This window comes from Tupaia chinensis, unplaced genomic scaffold, assembly GCF_000334495.1.
Source record: "Tupaia chinensis unplaced genomic scaffold, TupChi_1.0 Scaffold000047_1, whole genome shotgun sequence".
NCBI classification, from domain to species: Eukaryota; Metazoa; Chordata; class Mammalia; order Scandentia; family Tupaiidae; genus Tupaia; species Tupaia belangeri.
This window is the reverse complement of record NW_006159505.1, coordinates 4,357,987-4,377,315: the sequence shown is the minus strand read 5'-3', so window position 1 is coordinate 4,377,315 and position 19,329 is coordinate 4,357,987. Positions and strand designations below refer to the sequence as shown.

The window sequence follows — 19,329 nt, the reverse complement described above, 5'->3', positions numbered from 1 at the left end:
AGCCCTGTCCTTTACCTGTGTGGAAGGGTGGGCAACAGGAAAGACCCCAGGGTGGGGAGCACAGAGCTCCGGAGTAGATGGGTTTGCCCACGTGTTAGAGCAGGTCAGGCTCAGGTGCCTGGAAGCCTCTCGGTGCCCAGTGCCGAGTGTGTGTGTGTGTGTGTGTGTGTATGTGCATGGACACGTGTGAGTGCATGCATGTGTGCATGTGATGTGTAGGAGGCGAAGGTGATGACTGCTGCTTTCCCAGTCCCCACAGCACGTCCTCATCCCAGCCTCCTGTCCTACCAGGGGAAAGGCCTCTCAGAAGGCTCAGTACCAGACTGAAGTGTGTGCCAGGCCCCTGTTGCTGGGAGTCAGGGCCTCCTCCGTGCCAGCACCCCTGCTTTGCATTCCTCTGGCCTTCCAGCCAACTCTGGGCTTCCCAAAGGCGAGGCTTCACTCCTGGCCAGGTCAGTGAGTCCCGGCAGACGTGGAGTCTGCACTAACCCTGCCGAGGGCCCTGCCAGCCCACAGGTTGGCGCTGGGAGCTCAGAGCAGAATTGGGCATGAGCGGAGCTCTGAAGCGGGTAGGAATTAGCAGGTGGAGGGCCCCATTCCCTCCTCCCTCCAGTCCTTGCAGGTTCAGAGCTGGGCAGGCCCTGATGCCCAGTGAATCCTCCTCACCCCTTCCACCCATGGCAGCGTTCCGAGGTGCAGTCCCAGGCCGCATCCAGCCGCCACCTACTGGGACGCCGGCCTCCTGCCCAGCTCCTTTCCACAGGTCCCAGACTGCCGGGTTCTTTGGCTGAAAGGACGAGGAGTTTGCGTGTCTGGCTCTTTCCTTCCTTCACACTCCTCCTCCCTTCCTCTTGCTCGCTGTTCAAGATGTTTCCTCTGCCAGCCTGGCTGCCCGCCAGCCTTCCCTGCCTCTGGCAGTAGCAGCTATCTCTCCTGCCCGGTGCCCCCCTGCTTCCTTCTGCCCTGGCGGGGGGAGGTCTGCGGCTTGTCCCTCAGGATGCGTGGATGTTGGTTCCTCTCTTTCTCCTCTTTGTTTTTTTAAGAATTATTTATTATTAGTATTTTAACTTGACCAGAGAAAGAGAGAGAGAGAGAAAATAAGAAATGAAGCCGGGCAGGCCCTGATGCCCAGTGAATCCTCCTCACCCCTTCCACCCATGGCAGCGTTCCGAGGTGCAGTCCCAGGCCGCATCCAGCCGCCACCTACTGGGACGCCGGCCTCCTGCCCAGCTCCTTTCCACAGGTCCCAGACTGCCGGGTTCTTTGGCTGAAAGGACGAGGAGTTTGCGTGTCTGGCTCTTTCCTTCCTTCACACTCCTCCTCCCTTCCTCTTGCTCGCTGTTCAAGATGTTTCCTCTGCCAGCCTGGCTGCCCGCCAGCCTTCCCTGCCTCTGGCAGTAGCAGCTATCTCTCCTGCCCGGTGCCCCCCTGCTTCCTTCTGCCCTGGCGGGGGGAGGTCTGCGGCTTGTCCCTCAGGATGCGTGGATGTTGGTTCCTCTCTTTCTCCTCTTTGTTTTTTTAAGAATTATTTATTATTAGTATTTTAACTTGACCAGAGAAAGAGAGAGAGAGAGAAAATAAGAAATGAAGCCGCCAGGTCTGGGACTCAAACTGCGGTTGTCCGTGTCGTAGTCCTATGCCTTAACCACCACACCACCCACCAGCTCCTCTCCTCTGTTTTAAACTCAAATGTTAGTGGTACCAAAGGAAGGCCCAACTGCAAAGGCTGAGGCTGCATGGGGGCCCAAGTGCAGTTTCTAGCCCAACCTGAACAGTTGAGCCTGACCTGCTCTAACACGTGGACAAACCCATCTACTTCTCCGGAGCTCTGTGTTCCCCACCCTTCCACACAGGCTCAGGGTGGTGTGCTGAGGTCCTAGCTCACTGGGAGGCCGACAGATGGTGGTGATGTGGGGAGACCCCGTCAAAATGTCTCCTGTCTCCTGCTCCCTCTCCCACCTGTCTCTCTCCCACCTGAGTGCTGTCTTTCTTACTAGTAAAATAACAAACGATCCTCCCGCCCCCAATCTCCCGGGAGAGGATACAAGCCCACTCCAGGACTACATCCAGTTCTGGGTGAGACTTGGGGCTCATCCCATTGTCCCTGAGACCTCAGTTTCCCGGGAGCTCACAACCAACTCAGGCCCTCAGCTCAGAGGCACACATTTGGTGGTATTCTGTGTGGCCTTGCTCAAGGTCTTTACTCCAGTCTAGGGGACACTGGGAGGGAATCTCCCTGACTCACAGTGGCCTGGAATGTAGAACTTCTCTGCTTTTTTAAGCCCCCAGCTGAGCTCCCATCACCCCCTGGGGAACCTCACAGGCCTTCTCTCCTGCATCCCCAGAGGTTACAGGGGTGAAGCCCACCCAGCCTGGCCTGCCCGAGCTCGCTCCTGGCTTGTGCCCTCTGCACTTTGCACTTTCTCTGGGGCATACAGAGGCTCAGTAAATATTTGTGGAAAGAATGGCTGGTGGAGCAGCCAGGGAAGCAGAGAGAGGGACACAACAGTGTGATGAAGGTAGGCCAAGTCCCAAGGGAGCACTTCCCAGGGGAGGCAGGGCTGAACCAGGCTTTGAAGAATAAGAAAGAGTAGGACAGAGAGACAGCATGGGAGGGGCATTCCAGGCAGAAGGAACAGCCTCTGCGCACTGAAGCAGCACTGTGTGATCTGGCAGTGAAAGTACGTGGGGGAAAATGGCTAGAAGGGAGGATGGAAGGAGGGGCACGGGTGTGGGCGAGCCTGTGATCTGGGTTGGGCACTCTGGTCCACTGGACCGTGCCAGCCATCAGCACCCTCAGGTGGTCTCAGGTCCTTGCGCTGTAGGCCCAGGGCTCGCCAGGGCTTGAAGCTATGCAGATCCTTCCCAAGCCTTTGGCTCTGCTCCCTGGGAGAGCAGGCTGTGGGGTTAGACTGTGTCAGGGCCAGCCGTGGGTCGAACAGATTTGTGACAACACAGAAGAGAACCGGGTTCAGTTCTGGTCTGTGTGCTTTCTTGGCTGTGACCCTGGGTACATGAGTGACTTGGGTGTGGGTGTGCTGCGGTTGCTGCTACAGTAAGAAGCACAGATCCCACCTGGCCAGGCGATTATGAACACGAAGCAATGTAGCTGTGCACACTTCGCTTTCTTCTCTCCTCTTCCCCACCCCTCCCCCCTTTCTTGGCAGGGCTGGCCCTTTGGACTGAGGCCTGAGAATGATTGGAAGGTCGCTGGGCATCCTCAGCTCAATACCCAGTTCTGTGTCTCTAGGCCATCGTATCAACATCCCCTTTCGACATGCCTTATGGAACTGTTAGAGAGTAACAGCAGGATGCTCGTGGGGAAGGTCTTGGTTCAGGACCCCGGACCTCCCTGGACCTGAGATCTGTGTTGGCTAAGGCTGGCATGGACCTTAGCATGAGGATCCTTTGGGAGCTGCCCGTCTCTCAAGAAATAAATTAATAAACTTAAAAAATGAAAAACATGGGACCAGCAGTTAGTGTAATGGCTATGTCGCTAGACTCCCATGTAGTTGACTGTGATTTGAGTCCCGGACCCAGCAGCTTAAACTCACGCCGGGCATATGTGCATGCATGCCCAAGATCCCGAGAGGAGAATGGAGGAGAAGGGATTGCAGCGTGGCCATCCCTGGGGGGGTGATTTCTCGGTTTCTGTCTCTCTGTCTCTCTCTGTCTTTCTGGCGAGCGCACGCGCCCTATAACAAAAACCTCTCCAAAAAAAAAAAGAAAAACACAACAATGGTGGGGAGACCTTACCAGGCATCAGGGCCTGCCCCACTCTCTACACACAGGGGCTGACGGGAAGAAGGGAATTGGGCTCCACTCCCTACCCCTCTTACCCAAGGACCCACTCAGGCACCCACCTCTTTTATGGGCCCCCAGAACTGACTGTGAGCTTGGCTTCCTCACCTGGCCAGTACAGGTTCCTGCTCGAGTGGAGGCCCGTGGTGGTTTGTCTGTTGGTGGGAGGACCCTGCCTAGGACACACAGGTGCAGGGGAGCCTGCTGCTGAGCAGGAGAGCTGTGCATTGCAGAGTCCTCTCAGAAGGGCCTCAAGATTGGCTTCATGCTCTTCTGCCACCATGTTGATGTCTGATGGGGCCTCACTTGTTCATTTTGCACTGGGCCCACAAATGATGTAGCTGGTCCTGGGTGCTGGTCTTGTCATGTTCCAGATTGACTGGATAACCTTAGGGCAGCCCCTTTCCCTCTCTGAGTCTCACTGTCTTCATCTGACCCTATGACCTAGTGGTTGAGGGAGCCAGCTCCCACATGGCCAACTGTAGGGTTCAAGTCCTGCTCCAGGATTCTGTGTGTGTGCCCCAAATCCCAATGGGCTAGAGAATCAGAGAAGGGATTGTGGTGTGACCGTGCTCTGTGGGGTTGCTTTCGTTCTTCCTCTTCCTTGGGTGCTCTCTCTCTCTCTCTTTCTCTGTCTCTGTTTCTCTGGGGAGCATGTGCATCCTCTGGAAAAATGAAAAAAAAGTGTATTACAGTGATTTCTGGAGGTGTGCACCAGCCCTGAGCACACCTCTGGGATACCGTGGACACCAAACAGTTCCCACCCATCCTTGGCTTAACAGGGCTGGTGATCTGGAGTGGAGACCAGGCAGCAAGAGGTGCAGGCTGTGAGAAGGGCTCTGAGGGCAGAGCACAGCGCGGGGTCTGAGCTAGGGGTTGCAGGTGACAGCAGTATGCCGTATTATTTTCACAGTGATAGAAACCTCGGTGGGGGGAGGGACTGAGATGAGGTAGGGACAGGGAGATGGGTCAGAGGGCCTGAAGGTGGGTCAGAGACTGCCTTAGGACCTCACCCCCTGGGCAAGATTCCTTGCCTTCCCAGAGGCCCTTGGCAGCAAGGCTGCAAAATGGGTGTGAGGTTCTTTTTGAGGCCTCCGGGAACCGTGCAGGAGTACAACTTTGCCACCGGTGCGGCCGACAAGTTATTAAACCCTGGAAATCCCGGCTTGCTCTTCTGCAGATGGGACTCATAATCTCCTCTCTGTCATGAGTTCAAGTGAGACGATTGCACGGAGGACTCCGCACAGCGCCCGCCTGCAGGAAGTGCTCAGGACACGGTCCTTCCTCCTTCCCCTCTATCAGTTTGGAAGCGGGGAGCCCAGTTCTGGGTTGGCTTGCCCCCCTGGGGAAGTGCTGGCCCATTCTCTAACTGTAAGGAAAACATGAGACTGATGATCCTTTTCCTGCAGACGATCAGACGAGGAAAAGCAGACACAGGTCACTGTGACTGGTGGGGAGAGGGCCCCTGTGTGGTAGGGATCGGTGGAGCAAGCCACACGAGCTGTGTCTAGCTTCTCACAGGGAGGTGGTCACCAGGGGGAGGATGCCTAGGCAGATACTGGATGGAGCCCATTGGGGACCTGGAAACTGCAGGGGTGACTGAGCCCTGCTTCTAGCACAAGAAAATCCAACTTGTGCTCAGAGTGGATGCCCGAGTGTGTCCAATGGTCAGAATTCAGTGCAGGGTTGACAAGCAGCGGGGTGGTGGGGATGGTACTAGCTGGGACCCAGGTGTGCCGACCCCTGCACCCCACCAACGCTCCCTAAGGGAAGAGCTGCAGGCACTGCCCCAGGTGCTTCACCTGCCTTAGGGAAGAAGTTAGTAAGGGTGGCCCCTCAGTCTCGTGGTTAAGGGAGTCAGATCCCACATGGCTGACCACGTCGTTTGAATCCTAAACCTAGTGGCTTGAAAAACAGGTCAGGTATGTGTGTGTGCCCTTGGCAGGATGGTGAAATGGAAGAGAAGGGATTACGGCATGACCACGCCCTAGGGTGGGCGTGTTGTTTTCTCTTTCTGCTTCTCTCTGTGACCACTCATGTTCTCTAGCAAAAAAAAAAAAAAAAAAAAAAAAAAAAAAGGCATTAATAATGAATGGTATTTGCCCCATTTTAGAGGTGAGGGCCAGAGAGATTCAGTTCGGACAAGGTCACCGACTAGCAAGTTGCAGACCCCAAAGCCTTAACCACTTTCCTGAACTGACTGTTACAGGGACAAGTCCTGCCCCCCCCACCCCGGGCCTCTGGGCCCCTCTTGTGTACTCTGAGGGGGAACCTCATGTTCCACGGGTTCCCCACCCAAGTTTCAGTGTTCTGGAGAGCCCGTGCCCCTGGGAGTTGGGCCCACTCCCTACCTGTGCCATCCGGCTGCCTTCACTGTGTAGAAATAACCAGTTTCCTTGGGCCCTCAGCTCCAGCCTTCCAGGCTTCCTGCCATCAGGGACGACCCCTGGCCTGACCCCTCCCCCAACCCCACAGGGCAGAGCCGGGTGGCCAGGACCCGTGGATTTTCTAACCCATGTACGTGTGGTCGTAGGCAGATGGGGCTGGAGCTCTGTGGGCCCCCAGCATGGGAAGGTGTTTGGTGGCCCCAGGAAACTGACCTTGGTCAGTGTGTCAGGAGGGAGTGTGGCTGGAGGGGTGGCCAGAGGGGTGGGTGTGGCTCATGGGGAGCAGTTGAGAGTTATACGCCTTAGCAGGGACTTGGTCAGGTTAGCTCTAGAATGCTCGTGATGACGAGGGTCATGCTGCAGCAGTTACCCTGGTGCAGGGCCCTAGCACTCAGTAGGCGGCCATGCTTTCTGTTCCGTCTGTCCTCACAAGTGCCCGGATCCCAGGACTCCCTAGCTGGGAGAACTTGGCCTGGTCACTGACAACCCTGAGATTCCTTTGTCTTCCTCACCAGTCATGCAGGAGGATAAGGAGCTTTCTTCCTGGGGATTTGATCAGGATCACTGTGAGATCATGGGGGGATTTTGTGTAATCTCAGTTAATCCTGCAAACACTCCACCATTGAGCTCAGCCGCACCGCCAGGGCTCTTGTGCTGTGTCACATGCCTCCTGCTTCTCAGTCAGGACCTAGCAAGATCCAGTCGCAGGTTTGGGAAGGCTCCAGCCATAATAACCACCCCTTGCCAGGCACAAGGCTTTGGCTTACTGCTCCCTCCTCCTCGGACTGGCTCTCTGGCCTTGAAGCCCTGGCTGAGGGGCTCCTGGCCTTACAAGCCCACAGAAATCCTAGTAAGTGTGGTAAGGCGGGACGCGTACAGGGCCTGAGGAAATCACGTACTTCTTTGGACCTCAGTTTTCCCATCTGAAGATGGAAGTGAAAGTGCCTACTACATCAGTCTCCTATTGCCCCTGTGACAATTACCACCAGGTTAGGACTTCAAATAATACAAATTTGGACCTGTAGGTGGTGCAGACGTTACCACAGCTGGCTCCCATATGGTCTATAGCACGGTTCAAGTCCCAGGCGGGGCAGCTTGAAAAACACACCGTGCACATGTGTGTGCATGCCCAAAGTCCTGGGAGGAGAACAGAGGAGAAAGGACTGTGGTTTAGCCATCCTCCTGGGGAGGTGATTTCTCACTCTCCTCCACCCCCACTCAGTCTCTCTTTGGCAAGTGCACACACCCTATAGCAAACTAACAAAGTGATAATCATGAAACAAAATAAACTCACAGATTTATTTCCTGATAGTTCTGAGATCAGAAACCCCCAAGACACGTCACCAGGACAGCTGTCCTGGAGGCCTGAGAGGATTGTTCCCTTCCCTTTGCTAGATTCCGGAAGCCTCCTGCATTCCCTGGCCCCAGCAGCACCGTGTCTGCCAGTCCGTCTCAGTGTTTCTGTCCTTTTCCCTCTGACCCTCCCACCTCCCCCTCATAAGGACCCCTGTGATTGCTTTGCACCCCCTCAGATCATGCATGACAATCTCCCACATCACGACCCTTAACTATTGGGTTGTCGGCAAAGTAAAAAATGCATCTCGACTTTGCCGACAACCCAGTCAATCCCATCTGCAGTCTCTGTCACTACGCAAGTTTCACAGCTCCGGTGATCAGGATGTGGGGACCAGGGGGTCTTCATCAGCCTATCCCACATGCCTTGCAGCTAGCCGTGAAGGCTACATAGGACAAGACCCGTGTGAAGTTCTGACAGTGCTTGGGATGTGGCAGTAGTCCCTCTCGGATATGCCCTCTTTCCTTCCTGTCTTTGGGCCTCTGTCTCCCTGTTTGGAAAATGAGCCCTCGGCCCCTCTAGCTGTCTGAGCCCACCTTCTCTAAAGTGGACTAGACAGACAGACTGCCCTGGCCCAGCCTGGGGTCATAGGAAGCAGCAAGACTGAGCCCTGCCCCAGGATGCCCCATCTGCTCCCCTCCCTGGGGCAGGCCTCCTCTCAGTTCCTGGCCCGCGTGCATTTCCCATCATTCCCGGGCATGGCTGATGGGAAAGGCTGAGCTCACTGCTCCCTGGGGAGGGCAAGGGCTGGAGGGAGGGGAAGGGAGAGGCTGGCGGCAGCAGGAGAGACAGGGAGAGGAGCAGCCAGGCGAAGAGACTCACTGTGAGAGAGGGCGAGGAGGAGCAGAAGCTGGTGGCTAGGGCCTTGGAGCTGGGCAGCTCTTCCCGAGCTCCTCGGTCCTGACCAGGCTGCTCTGCTGCTCTGCCTGCCCCCCTCTGCCAGGCCTGGGGTCTGGAGGGCTGTGTGTATGTGCACTGGCAACGAGAGCAGGGTGCGTGGACCGTCACGGGCCAGTAGAGTGGCCACTGTACGTGAAGACGGACACCTTTGCCCTCCTTGCAGTCAGAGGGCCCTTCCCTCTGCTCAGAAATCAGTCATCTTTGCCTTCCCTGGACCCTGCCTTTCTTATTTACTTGTGGGTGTATGAGGGTGGGGGGTGGGGGGGGTTAATAAAACCGTAATGGGATTTGAGAACCAACTGAGGTCGTGAATTCGAACTGATTTTGAACTGTGCCCTCTGCTGTATAAGGCTATGCAATTTTGGAGGCCAGTTAGTGGTGTGGTGAAGGCGGTTGGATCCCACATGGCCAAACTGCATGGTTCGAGTCCTGGACCCAGCAACTTAAGAGACCTGCTAGGCTCATGTGTGTGTGTGTGTGCCCAAAGTCCCAAAGAGGAGAAATGAAGGAGAAGGATTGCGGCATGGCCGACCCATAGGGAGGTGCTTCTGCTCCTCCTCCTGGAAAGCACACGTGCCCTCCAGCGAATTTAAAAGGAAAGTGAAGGATGTGCCGTTCTCTGCCTAAGCACATCGAGCTAAGGCTCTGCCTTCCACCCTGACCGTCCGGCAGACTTCATCATCCTTTGCGTCCCAGCTCAGATATCTCCTGCTGCCTCTAACTGCCCCAGCAGTGCCTGTCTGTCCTGCGAAGAATGGAGCTGCTGCTTTTCTGGAGTTCCTGTGACCTTCTACTTTTACTTATTTTTACTCATTTTTTTTGAATGCATGTGAAAGAGAGAGTGCATAGCACACTGGGCTGGCGCTCATCATGTCGGGGTCCACTTCCCCTAACCCTCCAGCTCCCCAGGGTCTCGGACACGTGCACACCTACCCAGAGCATCTTGTGATGACCGGGCCAGTGCTCCAAACTGCTATCGGCCATGTGACTTCCAGCATTGCCGTTCAGTATGTAACTGGCGGTGCCCTCAGGCCGGGCCTGTGAGCCTCTTAATAACCATCTGCCAGGTGCCTTTGGCAGGCTAGTTACTGCTTCGCACAGCTGTGTCTCCCACCAGATGTGGGCAGTGCAGTCGTAACAGACCCCTTGGTATCTCCAGGCCATAATGGTTGTGGGAGGACAGAGGCAGTAAGGCACTGGGGGAGCTGGTCTCCTGGGGGTTAGCCTGGGAAAGGTTAACACATGACATTCCAGCCCTTAGAATGCAGCAGGGCCAGTGACCAGACTCACTCGGACTCACTGGAGATCAAAGCGAAACAGGTGGCTGAGTCATTCAGGTTCTTCACTGCTTTTTGCAACAGCCACTGCCTGGGACCTCCCAAGGACAAGCCGGACCCCCAGGGGCCACGGTGGTCATGAGGTTTCCCTGATGAGGTTGAAATCTGAGCTGGAAGATGGGGTGGGGGAGGGAAGGTGTTGGAACAAGGCCATCCAGGCCTGAAGGAAACACATTCCACAGTTCATCCATGGGCTCCAACTCCCGCGGAAGCCCAGGGCCACGAGGACACAGAGAGTACCAAATAAACAGGAGGCTATGCTGCCTGGTGGTCAAAGGCTCCCCGTTCCTAATGGTGTATTTCTAAAAAATAATTTTCAGAGGGTGTCTGTGCTTACCAGAGAGACAGTGAGGGGAAGGAAAGGAAGAAGGCACCTCCCCAGTGGGGCCCAGTTGCACTGCAGTCTTTTCTCCTCCATTTCACCACCCCGTTGGGATTTGGGGCACACATGCATATGTACCTGGTGTTTTTTAAGCTGCTAGGGGCAGGATTTGAGTGATGGTCAGTGATACAGGACCCAGGCTCCACTGTGCTATGGGGCTGGCCCCTGGCTCTACATCCTTGTGTGTGAGCGCTCACACCGCTCCCAACCCTCTGTAGATTTTCAGCGCCGTGAAGGCCACCCTGGAGAGCCCCGTTTTCCTTAGCCCCTTGGGTGCTCACTCATTCTCCCCACAAGTTGTGGTGGGCTGTGCTCTGCCATGGTCCGGGTGAGCACAGGGGAGGTGAGATGCCATGTCTACACAGACGGAGCCACGAAGAGCCGGGGCAGAGATCCAGGACCTGCACAGTCTTCCCCACACCCATGTCCGTGCACGTGGCTCTCCCTGGGTTCAGATGGCCTGAGTAGCTGGGCTGGGGCAGGCAGAGCTGGCTGTGGGGTTGCCGCTCCACATAGGCAGGTGCTAAGACGAGCCAGCAGGACTCCTCCTGGCAGGCTTCTCCCCCGCTTCCTGGGACTTTAGGAGGAGACTGTTTTGAGGAACAGGTGGAAGGCTTGACAGGATATGGGTTTATTTATTGCCAAGTCCCAAGAAGTGGTTTGGGGGAACCTGTCCCATGCTCCCTGCTGGCCTCATGGCACCCAGCTCACCTGCAAGCCTGCATGTTCTTGGAAGTAAGGGAAATGCATTCTTTAAAGTGCTCTGTGTTCAGCCTTGTCGGGACAACAGGCCTTCATCTCTAGTGTCCCCAGAACTTCTCGTACCTACTGTGTCTTCTCAGCTGCCCAGGCTCCCATGAGGTACCGTGACCTGCGCTGAGAGCCAGTGAGCCAGCTGAGGCCCAGGCGGATGGCGACCTGGCCAAGGCCATGCAGCGAGTGCTTGTGGTGGTGATGGGTTGGAAATCTAGCCATGTACCAGGGCCTCACTGAACACTCCAGGTAACTGAAGTGCAGGGCAAGGAAGATGGAGGCCAGCCCAACCCAGCCCGTGCCCGTGCCTCCTTTACCATGAGCCTTCTCTGAGCCAAGCACAGGCCTGCCCTGGAGAAGCCCCCTTCCTGGGTGGCAGACAGCCCACTAGGGAAGGTGCCTAAGACACGCACTCTCAGCCTGGGTGTGGAGTGAAGCCAGGGAGTCAGAGCAGGGGCGTGTCAGGCCCACCAGCTAGGCTGCCTGGTGCTTGGTTACGGGCTGTCTCCTCTGTGGGCGTTGGGCCCCCTGAGACCACCTTCTGAGAGCACAGGGACATTTGTGGCAGGGGAAGGAGCACGGGCTTTGGGGCTGATGGACTGGCATTGTCTCCTCTGAGCTGGGTGACTGTGGACTTGTTTTTTTCCCCTCTCTGGGCTCCGGTTTTTACTTCTATAAAATGGGAATAATGTCTTTTGCCCTTGTGCTCAAATATTAGTCCTCAAGACTAATATTTGTTAAATACATAAAGCAAATCTTTTTTTTTTCTAAGAATTATTTTATTTAACTTTATTTATTTATTTTAATTTGACCAGAAAGGGACAAAGTGAGTGAGCGAGCGACAGAAAGTGAGAGAGCAAGCTGCCAGGTCCAGGATGCAAACCACGGTCAGCCGTGTGGGAGTTCAGTGTTCTTAACCACCATGCCACCTGCTGGCCCCTAAATGGTAAATCTTAAAATAATTGTTACTGAGAGTTTTTTGTTTTCTAAACTAAAAAAAAGAAAAAGAGAGAGAGAGAGAGACACCCTCCACACCCCTGCAAAAACAAGGGTCTGTTGGCAGCAACCCACCCGCCTCCACCGGCCTGGATCACAGGATCACAGGCATGTGTGCGCCTCTGGTACCTGCAGGGGGGCCTCGGGCTGTCAAGCCACGCACTTCCTACGTGCGTCCAGCATCCCAGGGGTATTGGCACCACGCCACTGGCTGGCCCTGCTCTTAGTTTTAATGAAGCCGGTCAGAAGTCTCAAAAGAAGGTTACTATGATTTAAAGATGCCTGACACCGTGTGCTCGGCATTTGTACTGCTCCTCTTTCGGAGGTCCTCTTACACCTGAAGCTGTCCTGCAGTAGGCCCCGTAATGAATGTGTTGGATTTGGAGCACATACGGATACATGGTATCTGCTCATAGTATTTCATCCTTTCCGAATGCAGAGGTATTGTCCCCATGTTTTTACTTCTTAATTCATCAAGCAGATGGTTTGGGCTGCCTGCATTTATTTCCTGTTTTGTGACTTTGGGCAAATTATTTAACCTCTCTGTGTCTTGGTTTCCTCATGTGTTGAGTGGGAATGATAAGAGAATTTATTTTTCCCCGCAGGGTTTTCTTTTTTTCTTTTTTTTCTCTTTCAGTGCCAGAAGGCATGTGTGCATGCCACAGAGAGAGAAAGAAATAGGGAGAGAGAACAAGCACTCCCTAGTGGGGCCTGGTCACACTGCAGTCCTTTTCCTCCATTCTGCCTTCCCAGCAGGGTCCTGAGCATGCGTGCATCTGCGTCTTATGTGTTTTCCCAGCCACCAGAGCTGAGATTCAAACTGCAGTGGGTCACATGGCGGCAGGCTCCCTCCACACAGGGCTTAACCACTGTGCTAGGGGGCCAGCCACTTAGAGTTCTTGTGAGAATTAAATGAATTTATATAGTATTTAGAATGGTGCCTGGCTTGTATTAAACACCTAAAAAATCAGCTATAATAATAATGTTCTTTTAATTCATAAAATAATAACAACTATTACTGCCATCATTTATATTTTGAGAGAGAGAGATTTTTGCTATAGGGTGCATGCACTCACCGAAGAGCCAGAGAGAGACATAGAGACAGAAAGCAAGAAATCATCCCCCAGGGGGATGGTCACACTGCAATCCCTTCTCCTCCAGTCTCCTCTCAGGATTTTGGGCACACATGCACATGTGCCCAGCATGAATTTCAAGCCTCCAGGTCTGGGACTCAAACCACAACCTGCCATGTAGGAGTCCAACAATGTAACCATGACCCCACCTACTGGTCCCAATTGTCATCACCTTTTTTAAAAAAAAAATTATTATTGTTTATTTTTACTTATTTTGAGGAAGAGAGAGAGAGAAAGAAGCATCCCCAACAGGGGCTTCTTGCCACCATTTACCTTCCTTCTTAGTTGGCATCGTCAGGGAGGTCTACAGGACATGAACCCAGGACTTTTTCCCATGTGGGTCCAGTTGCAGTACCACTGCACTACCACCTGGCTCACACTGCTGTCATTTCTTTTCTTCTTTTCTTCTTCTCCTTCTTCTTCTTCTTCTTCTTCTTCTTCTTCTTCTTCTTCTTCTTCTTCTTCTTCTTCTTCTGAGATTTTTCTTATAGGGTGTGTGCGTCTGCTGGAGAGACAGAGAGACAGAAAGCGAGAAATCACCCTCTAGGGGGTATAGCACACCACAATCCCTTTCCTCCATTCTCCTCCTGGCGTGAGGTAGCATAACCATTATGCCATCTGCTGGTCCCTGCTATTGTCATCTTTCTTTCTTCTTCTGTCTTTCTCTCTCTCTCTTTCTTTCTTTCTCTTTCTTCCTGTCTCTCTCTTTCTTTCTTTTGCCTTTTTTTTTTTTAAAGAGAGATATTTGCTATAGGGTATGTGCGCTTGCCAGAGAGACGGAGAGACAGAAAGTGAGAAATCACCCCCCAGGGGGAATGGCCACACCACAATCCCCTCTCCTCTGTTCTCCTCCTGGGATCTTGGCCATGCATGTACATGTTCCTGGTATAAGTTTGAAGCCACCAGGCCCAGGACTTGAACTGCGGTTGGCCATGTAGGAGTCCAGTAACGCAAACACTACACCATCGGCTGGTCCTGCTATTGTCATTTTTTTAATAAGAAAACATGCCTGGGTTTTTACCAAGATTCAGTCAAGGCTCAGCCTCAATAGTGTAGCCAGTGGCCAGACTGGAGCAGGAAGCCACATGCTGACTGCAGTTCAAGTCCCTGGCTCAGCTGACTTGAAAACATGCTGAGCCCATGCACGCATGCCCAGGAGCCTAGTGGGCTAGAGAACTGGAGGAATGGGATCACAGCAGGACCAAGCCCTGCAGAGGGTGCTTCTCTCCCTCCCTCTCTCTCTCTTCCTCTTTCTCTCTCTCTCTCTCTCCTCTCTCTCATGCAGGCACCCATACATGCTCTGTCATGAATTCTTTTTTTAAAAAAGGGTCAGTAGTTGGTGTCGTGGTTAAGGTGCTGGATCCCACATGGCTGACTGCGTAGTTTGAGTCCCTGACCCTGTAGTTCACATGTGCACGTATGATCATGGTCCTAAGAGGAGAATGGGAGACAAGGGGTTACGGCATGGCCATCCCCTCTAGGGGGTGATTTCTTTCTTTTTTTAAAAAATAATTATTTACTTTTTTATTCATTTATTTATTTTTTATTTGACCAGAGAGAGACACAGAGAGAGACAGAGAGGGAAAGTGAGAAGGCAAGCCACCAGGTTCAGGACTTGAACTGTGGTCAGCCATGTGGGAGTGTCCAGTGTCTTAACCGCCACTGCCACCTGCTGGTCCTTAGGGGGTGATTTCTTGCCTTTTCTCTCTTTCTTTCTCTGGTGAGCACACATGCCCTATGGCAATAAAATCTGAAAATAATTCAGCCATGTTCTCAGTTAACATGTTCTTCTCGGTAACATGTTCTTCTCAGTAACATGGTCTTCTCAGTAAATGTGTTCGACCAGGACCAGAGTCCTGGTCCTGGGTCTGTTTGGCCTTGGTCTGGGGCCTGATAGCAAAGTCTGGCTGTGCAGCTTCTTCACTCTGCCCAGTGGCCTGGGCTCCCAATCCTCTGTTTCTGCCTCTCTCTCCTAGCCCCTGGAGCCCTGGGTGAGTCAGAGTTCATAAAATGTGTCTGCGAAACACTTTCTGGATCAATGCTAACTAATAGCAGCTCCCTGGAGCTGGGCCAGTTGGGGAGATCATGTGGCAGCTGCTGGGAGTGGGCTCAGGGTGGGCACCCATGGGAGGCCAGTGTTGACCTCCAAGCAGGACCTCATTAAGGCCCTGTTACCCCCTGTTCCTGATGTTCCATGCCACCTTAGCCAGGAATGAATGCTGACCAAGTCTGGAGATGGGGAAGGTAGTATTAGTGACCATGGAGTTTGCCCGGTTAGGGGCAGAGCCAGGCAGAGAGACCCATCCAGGCCATGGCCTGCCACATCTGGACCAGAGCTGGCCGTGAGGCCTATCCTGGGCCTCCTCTTATAGGAGTCTCCACTGGCCCCATCAGTAGCTCTGCAGAAGCTGATGGTCCTGGTTGGGAAAGAGGGTTGCTGGCCTCCGCCAGGACTCATGGCTGTCATAAGTGTGGCAGCTTCAGTTCAGTTGAGGGCATGAATGGGAAATTGGCATGGGACCTGTGCACAGGGAGGATGTGGGCAAGGCTCCTCCCCAGGTCTGCCCAGAGGGGAGCCTTCTCTGTGAGCTCAAGTCTGTTCTGGGAAGTGCAGGGGGTACAATGAGAGGGCCTGTGCCCTCTGGGAGCTCCAGGTCTGATGGGAGAGGCATGGCCCTGTGCTCCAGGAGAGAAATTCTGGCCTGATGAGAGAACGTGGTTCCCATTCCTTAGGCCCCCATCTAGAGATAAGAGAGGGGACGTAGTCCTTTCACACACTGCAACTCTGCAATTCCCTGTCCTTCAGGGGCCTTCAGTCTGATGGAGGAGTCACGGCCCCTTCCCTCAGAGAGATCCCTACTTGATCAGAGGAACCTTGACCTTCCTCCATGGTAAGGACCCCTGCCTGAGGAAGGAGACTCTTGGTCCTCCCACTCAAGAAGCCCTGTCTGATGGCCTCTGCCTTTGGGGACCCCTCTCCTACCTGGTTCGTGAGTCCTAGGTCCCACGGACAGGACCACAGAGTGAGCTAACAGTTATGGACTTGGCGGCCACAGGACAGGGAGAGAGGAAGGCAGGGGACTGTGGAGGGTCCCTGTAGCTGGCGAGGGTGACAAGTAAGCCTCTGGTGGAGGTGCCTTAGGGTACCTCGTGATGGACAGAAGATGACTGGCTATGTCCTCTCCGGGGACAAGGGGCAGGAAGAGGGACCCGAGGGCCACTCCAGGGAGCTGCTGTGTCCATGCTGGCCAGACCGCTGGGGGTGGAAAGGGGTCCAGGGAGACCCTCACCACTCGCCTGTCTGTGCGCAGGCCAGATAGTACTGCCAGCCCAGAGACAGCCGCCCTGCGGGGCCTGAGAAGCCAGAGGAGAAGAGGAAACAGGACGCGTATCAGGAACGCCTTTTCCTTTCCTTTGTAACTAACCCCCTCACTTGGGGCTGAGGAGAGCCATCCCACAGCGCTTGCCCCGGCCTGGCTGCTGCGGCCTGCAGCCCCAGCTCTGGGTCTCCCAGGCCCTCCACCCCTCTGGGTGTACTGCTCTGGGGCTGCTCTGGGGCTGGCCCCATAACCGAGTCTCAGGCTCTCGTCGTGAAATGGGGTAAGATCGCTTTGCTTTTCCTCCCTCCTCTCTGGTATTTACTTCAGTCATTCCTTTACCCCTGAGATGTGCGATGAATAACTTTATTCCTGTGCGCGGCCTCTGGGATAGGCAGGGGTGAGAGCGCATGGGGAGAAGAGTGTCAGGGAGTTGGGGACGTCCAAGTGGGGCACCCCAAGGCTGGAAACTGTGTGGTCAGGGCTTGGGAGGTGGAGGTTGGACTCAGCAGCATCTGGTGGCAGCTGGAGGGGGCAGGTGGGTGGAGTCACCAGGCCAGTGCTAGGCCTGTCCTGAAGCAGGGGTGGGGGCAGCTCGCTGTGGAGCCTGCAGCCTGGGCACCAGGTGGGAAGGGCTGGCCAAGGGCTAGGGAACTGACATGGCCACTCGGATTGGGTCATCCTTGGGGAGAGTTAGCAGGCTGGATATGGGGTGGGGGAGGGAGTGAAGGGGCAGGTACTCGGCCGGTCAGATTGACATCTTCTGTTTATTTTTCTCACTGTGCAAATTATTCCCCTGCCAGCTGAGGGCCTGGGGAGGGGAGGAGATTTGTGTATTTATGCGGTGAGTGGGGGGTGTGGGGGTGAGGGGAGAGCGATGCGCGTGTGCATGCTGGCGCATCTGGATTTGCGTGTGGAGAGCCCACACTGTGTATGTGGCGTGTGTGTGGTGTACATGTAGTGGGAAGTGGGAAGCACATATGTGTGTGGCGAGTGTGTGTGTGTGTTATGTGTGTTTGTAGCGTGCATGTGTAGATGTAGAAGTGTCTTCTATTCAGCTCTGTCACTGATAACAGAACACACCTGGGTCTGCATGACTGACTCAGCTCAGTTTGGAGGTCCCGGGTCCAGGGCCCACCTCGGGGAGGGTCTGCTGGCCGCGTTCACGTGTAGAGGGCAGGCGTATGTGCGTGGCGTCTGTGTGACCCCATCTCGGTCTCATTCTTCTCATTATGAACCCATCAGGAGTCTCGGGGCCCCTGTCCCGACGACTGTAGCTCTGATCTGAGACCCTGTCTGGCAGCGCTGTAGCGGGATTAAGTTTCCGCTCTCTCAATCCTGCCACGACCGAATCTTGGCACAGGAAAGGGGGCGGTGAGCCATGGCGTATGGTTGGTGTGGTGCCCGGAACGTGTGGGGAGGTGCGCGGAGAGTAGCATGTGAGTGTGGCACCTGTGACGCGTGTCTGGTGGTGTGAATGTGGCCGTGTTCGGATCCTCGTTCGTACTGCACATGGCGGGTCTGAGTGCCTGCCTGCACTGGGGCCAGGGAGGCGTCTCCAGGCTCGTGCATTTCCCTCCCCACCTGGAGTTACTCCCACCGTGTGCCGGCAGCCACTGGTGCTCCAGAGGTACCTGTGCTGGTTTCTGTGGGTCAGTGTCCCCTCCATGGGTGTCACGCATGATGTCGTTGTACATGGCACTGGGCAGAGATGCACAGGAGACACCTCTGGGCCGTGTTCTCGCCCTGCAGGTGTAACAGACCCGGGTATCCTAAAGGCATGACATGAAGTTTCTTAAGTTAGTAAGTGACAGGGTTTGAGGATGAATTCCCTTCCCCATTGCTATTTTATCTGATAGAGGGAGTACAGAGGGAGGGGGCAGTCTCCCCATCTGGTGAGCCTCCTGCCCCAGACTCCTGGTCAGCAAGGACTGTGGGGGCACATGACTGCCTGGCCTGTTTAGGCGGGCCCGGGAACTGAACCTAGGCCTCAGGCACTTATGCTAGCTCAGCCAGGCTCCTTTGCTCTTTTTTGTTTTGTTTTGTTTTAAAGAATTATTTTATTTAACTTTATTTATTTATTTAAATTTGACCAGAGAGGGACAGAGTAAGAGAGAGAGAGAGAAAGTCCCCAGGTCTGGGACTTGAACCGCATTCGGCCATGTGGGAGTCCAGTGCCCTTAACTACCATGCCACCTGCTGGCCCAGCTCCTTTTCGTCCATGTGGGAGTCCAGTGCCCTTAACTACCATGCCACCTGCTGGCCCAGCTCCTTTGTTCTTAATTTAACTTATTTAATCGTAAGCGTGCATTGAGGTTTCTCAGCCTCAGCGTATGGATATCCGGGCTGGAGAGTCTTGCGGAGGGTGGGAGACAGAACCGAGCACTGTGTAGTCAGCGTCCCTGGCCACCTACTGGAGCCTGGTCGCACCTCTCTCCCAGGTCAGAGCAACCCAGGGTGTCCAGATGTGGCCAGATGTCCCCTGGGGTGCAAGTTCACCCCTAGCCGAGAACCACAGTGATGGCTGTGTTTAACAACTCGCTCACACATTGTCTGCAAATGTGAGCTACATGTATCTCCTTCCACCTTCCCACTGCTGTTTTATTTATTTATTTTTTTGTAGAGATCTTTTTGCCTTAGGGTGCATGCACTCACCAGAGAAAGACAGAGACAGTGAGATGGAAAGTGAGAAATCACCTACCAGGGGGGATGTTCATGTTGCAATCCCTTCTCCTCGATTCTCCTCTGGGGATCTTGGGGCACGCACACACATGCCAGGTGAGTTTCAAGCCTCCGGGCCCAAGACTCAAACTGCGGTCAGCCATGTGGAAGTCCAGTGATGTAACCACTATGCCATTTGTTGCTCCTCCCCCGCCATTTTATAAAGTTTATTTCACCACAACCTTTTTATTTTAAGAATTATTTTACTTAACTTTATTTATGTGTTTTAATTTGAGCAAAGAGGGAAA

At 54.3% G+C, this 19,329-nt stretch overlaps 1 protein-coding gene across 2 annotated transcripts in view; it reads left to right on the top strand.

Moving 5' to 3' along the window:
• ARRB1 (arrestin beta 1) overlaps positions 1–19,329 on the top strand; it is an 87,173-nt gene that overhangs the window by 24,296 nt on the left and 43,548 nt on the right. Inside the window, exon 1 of one of the 2 annotated variants that reach the window (XM_014590635.2) lies at positions 16,624–16,643. The exons of the other annotated variant lie outside the window; for it this stretch is intronic. Within the exon in view, the coding sequence (XP_014446121.1) occupies positions 16,639–16,643 (5 nt within the window). The 5' untranslated portion in view covers positions 16,624–16,638. Of the gene's footprint in view, positions 1–16,623; positions 16,644–19,329 lie in introns of those variants that run through there. 2 annotated transcript variants of the gene reach the window in all.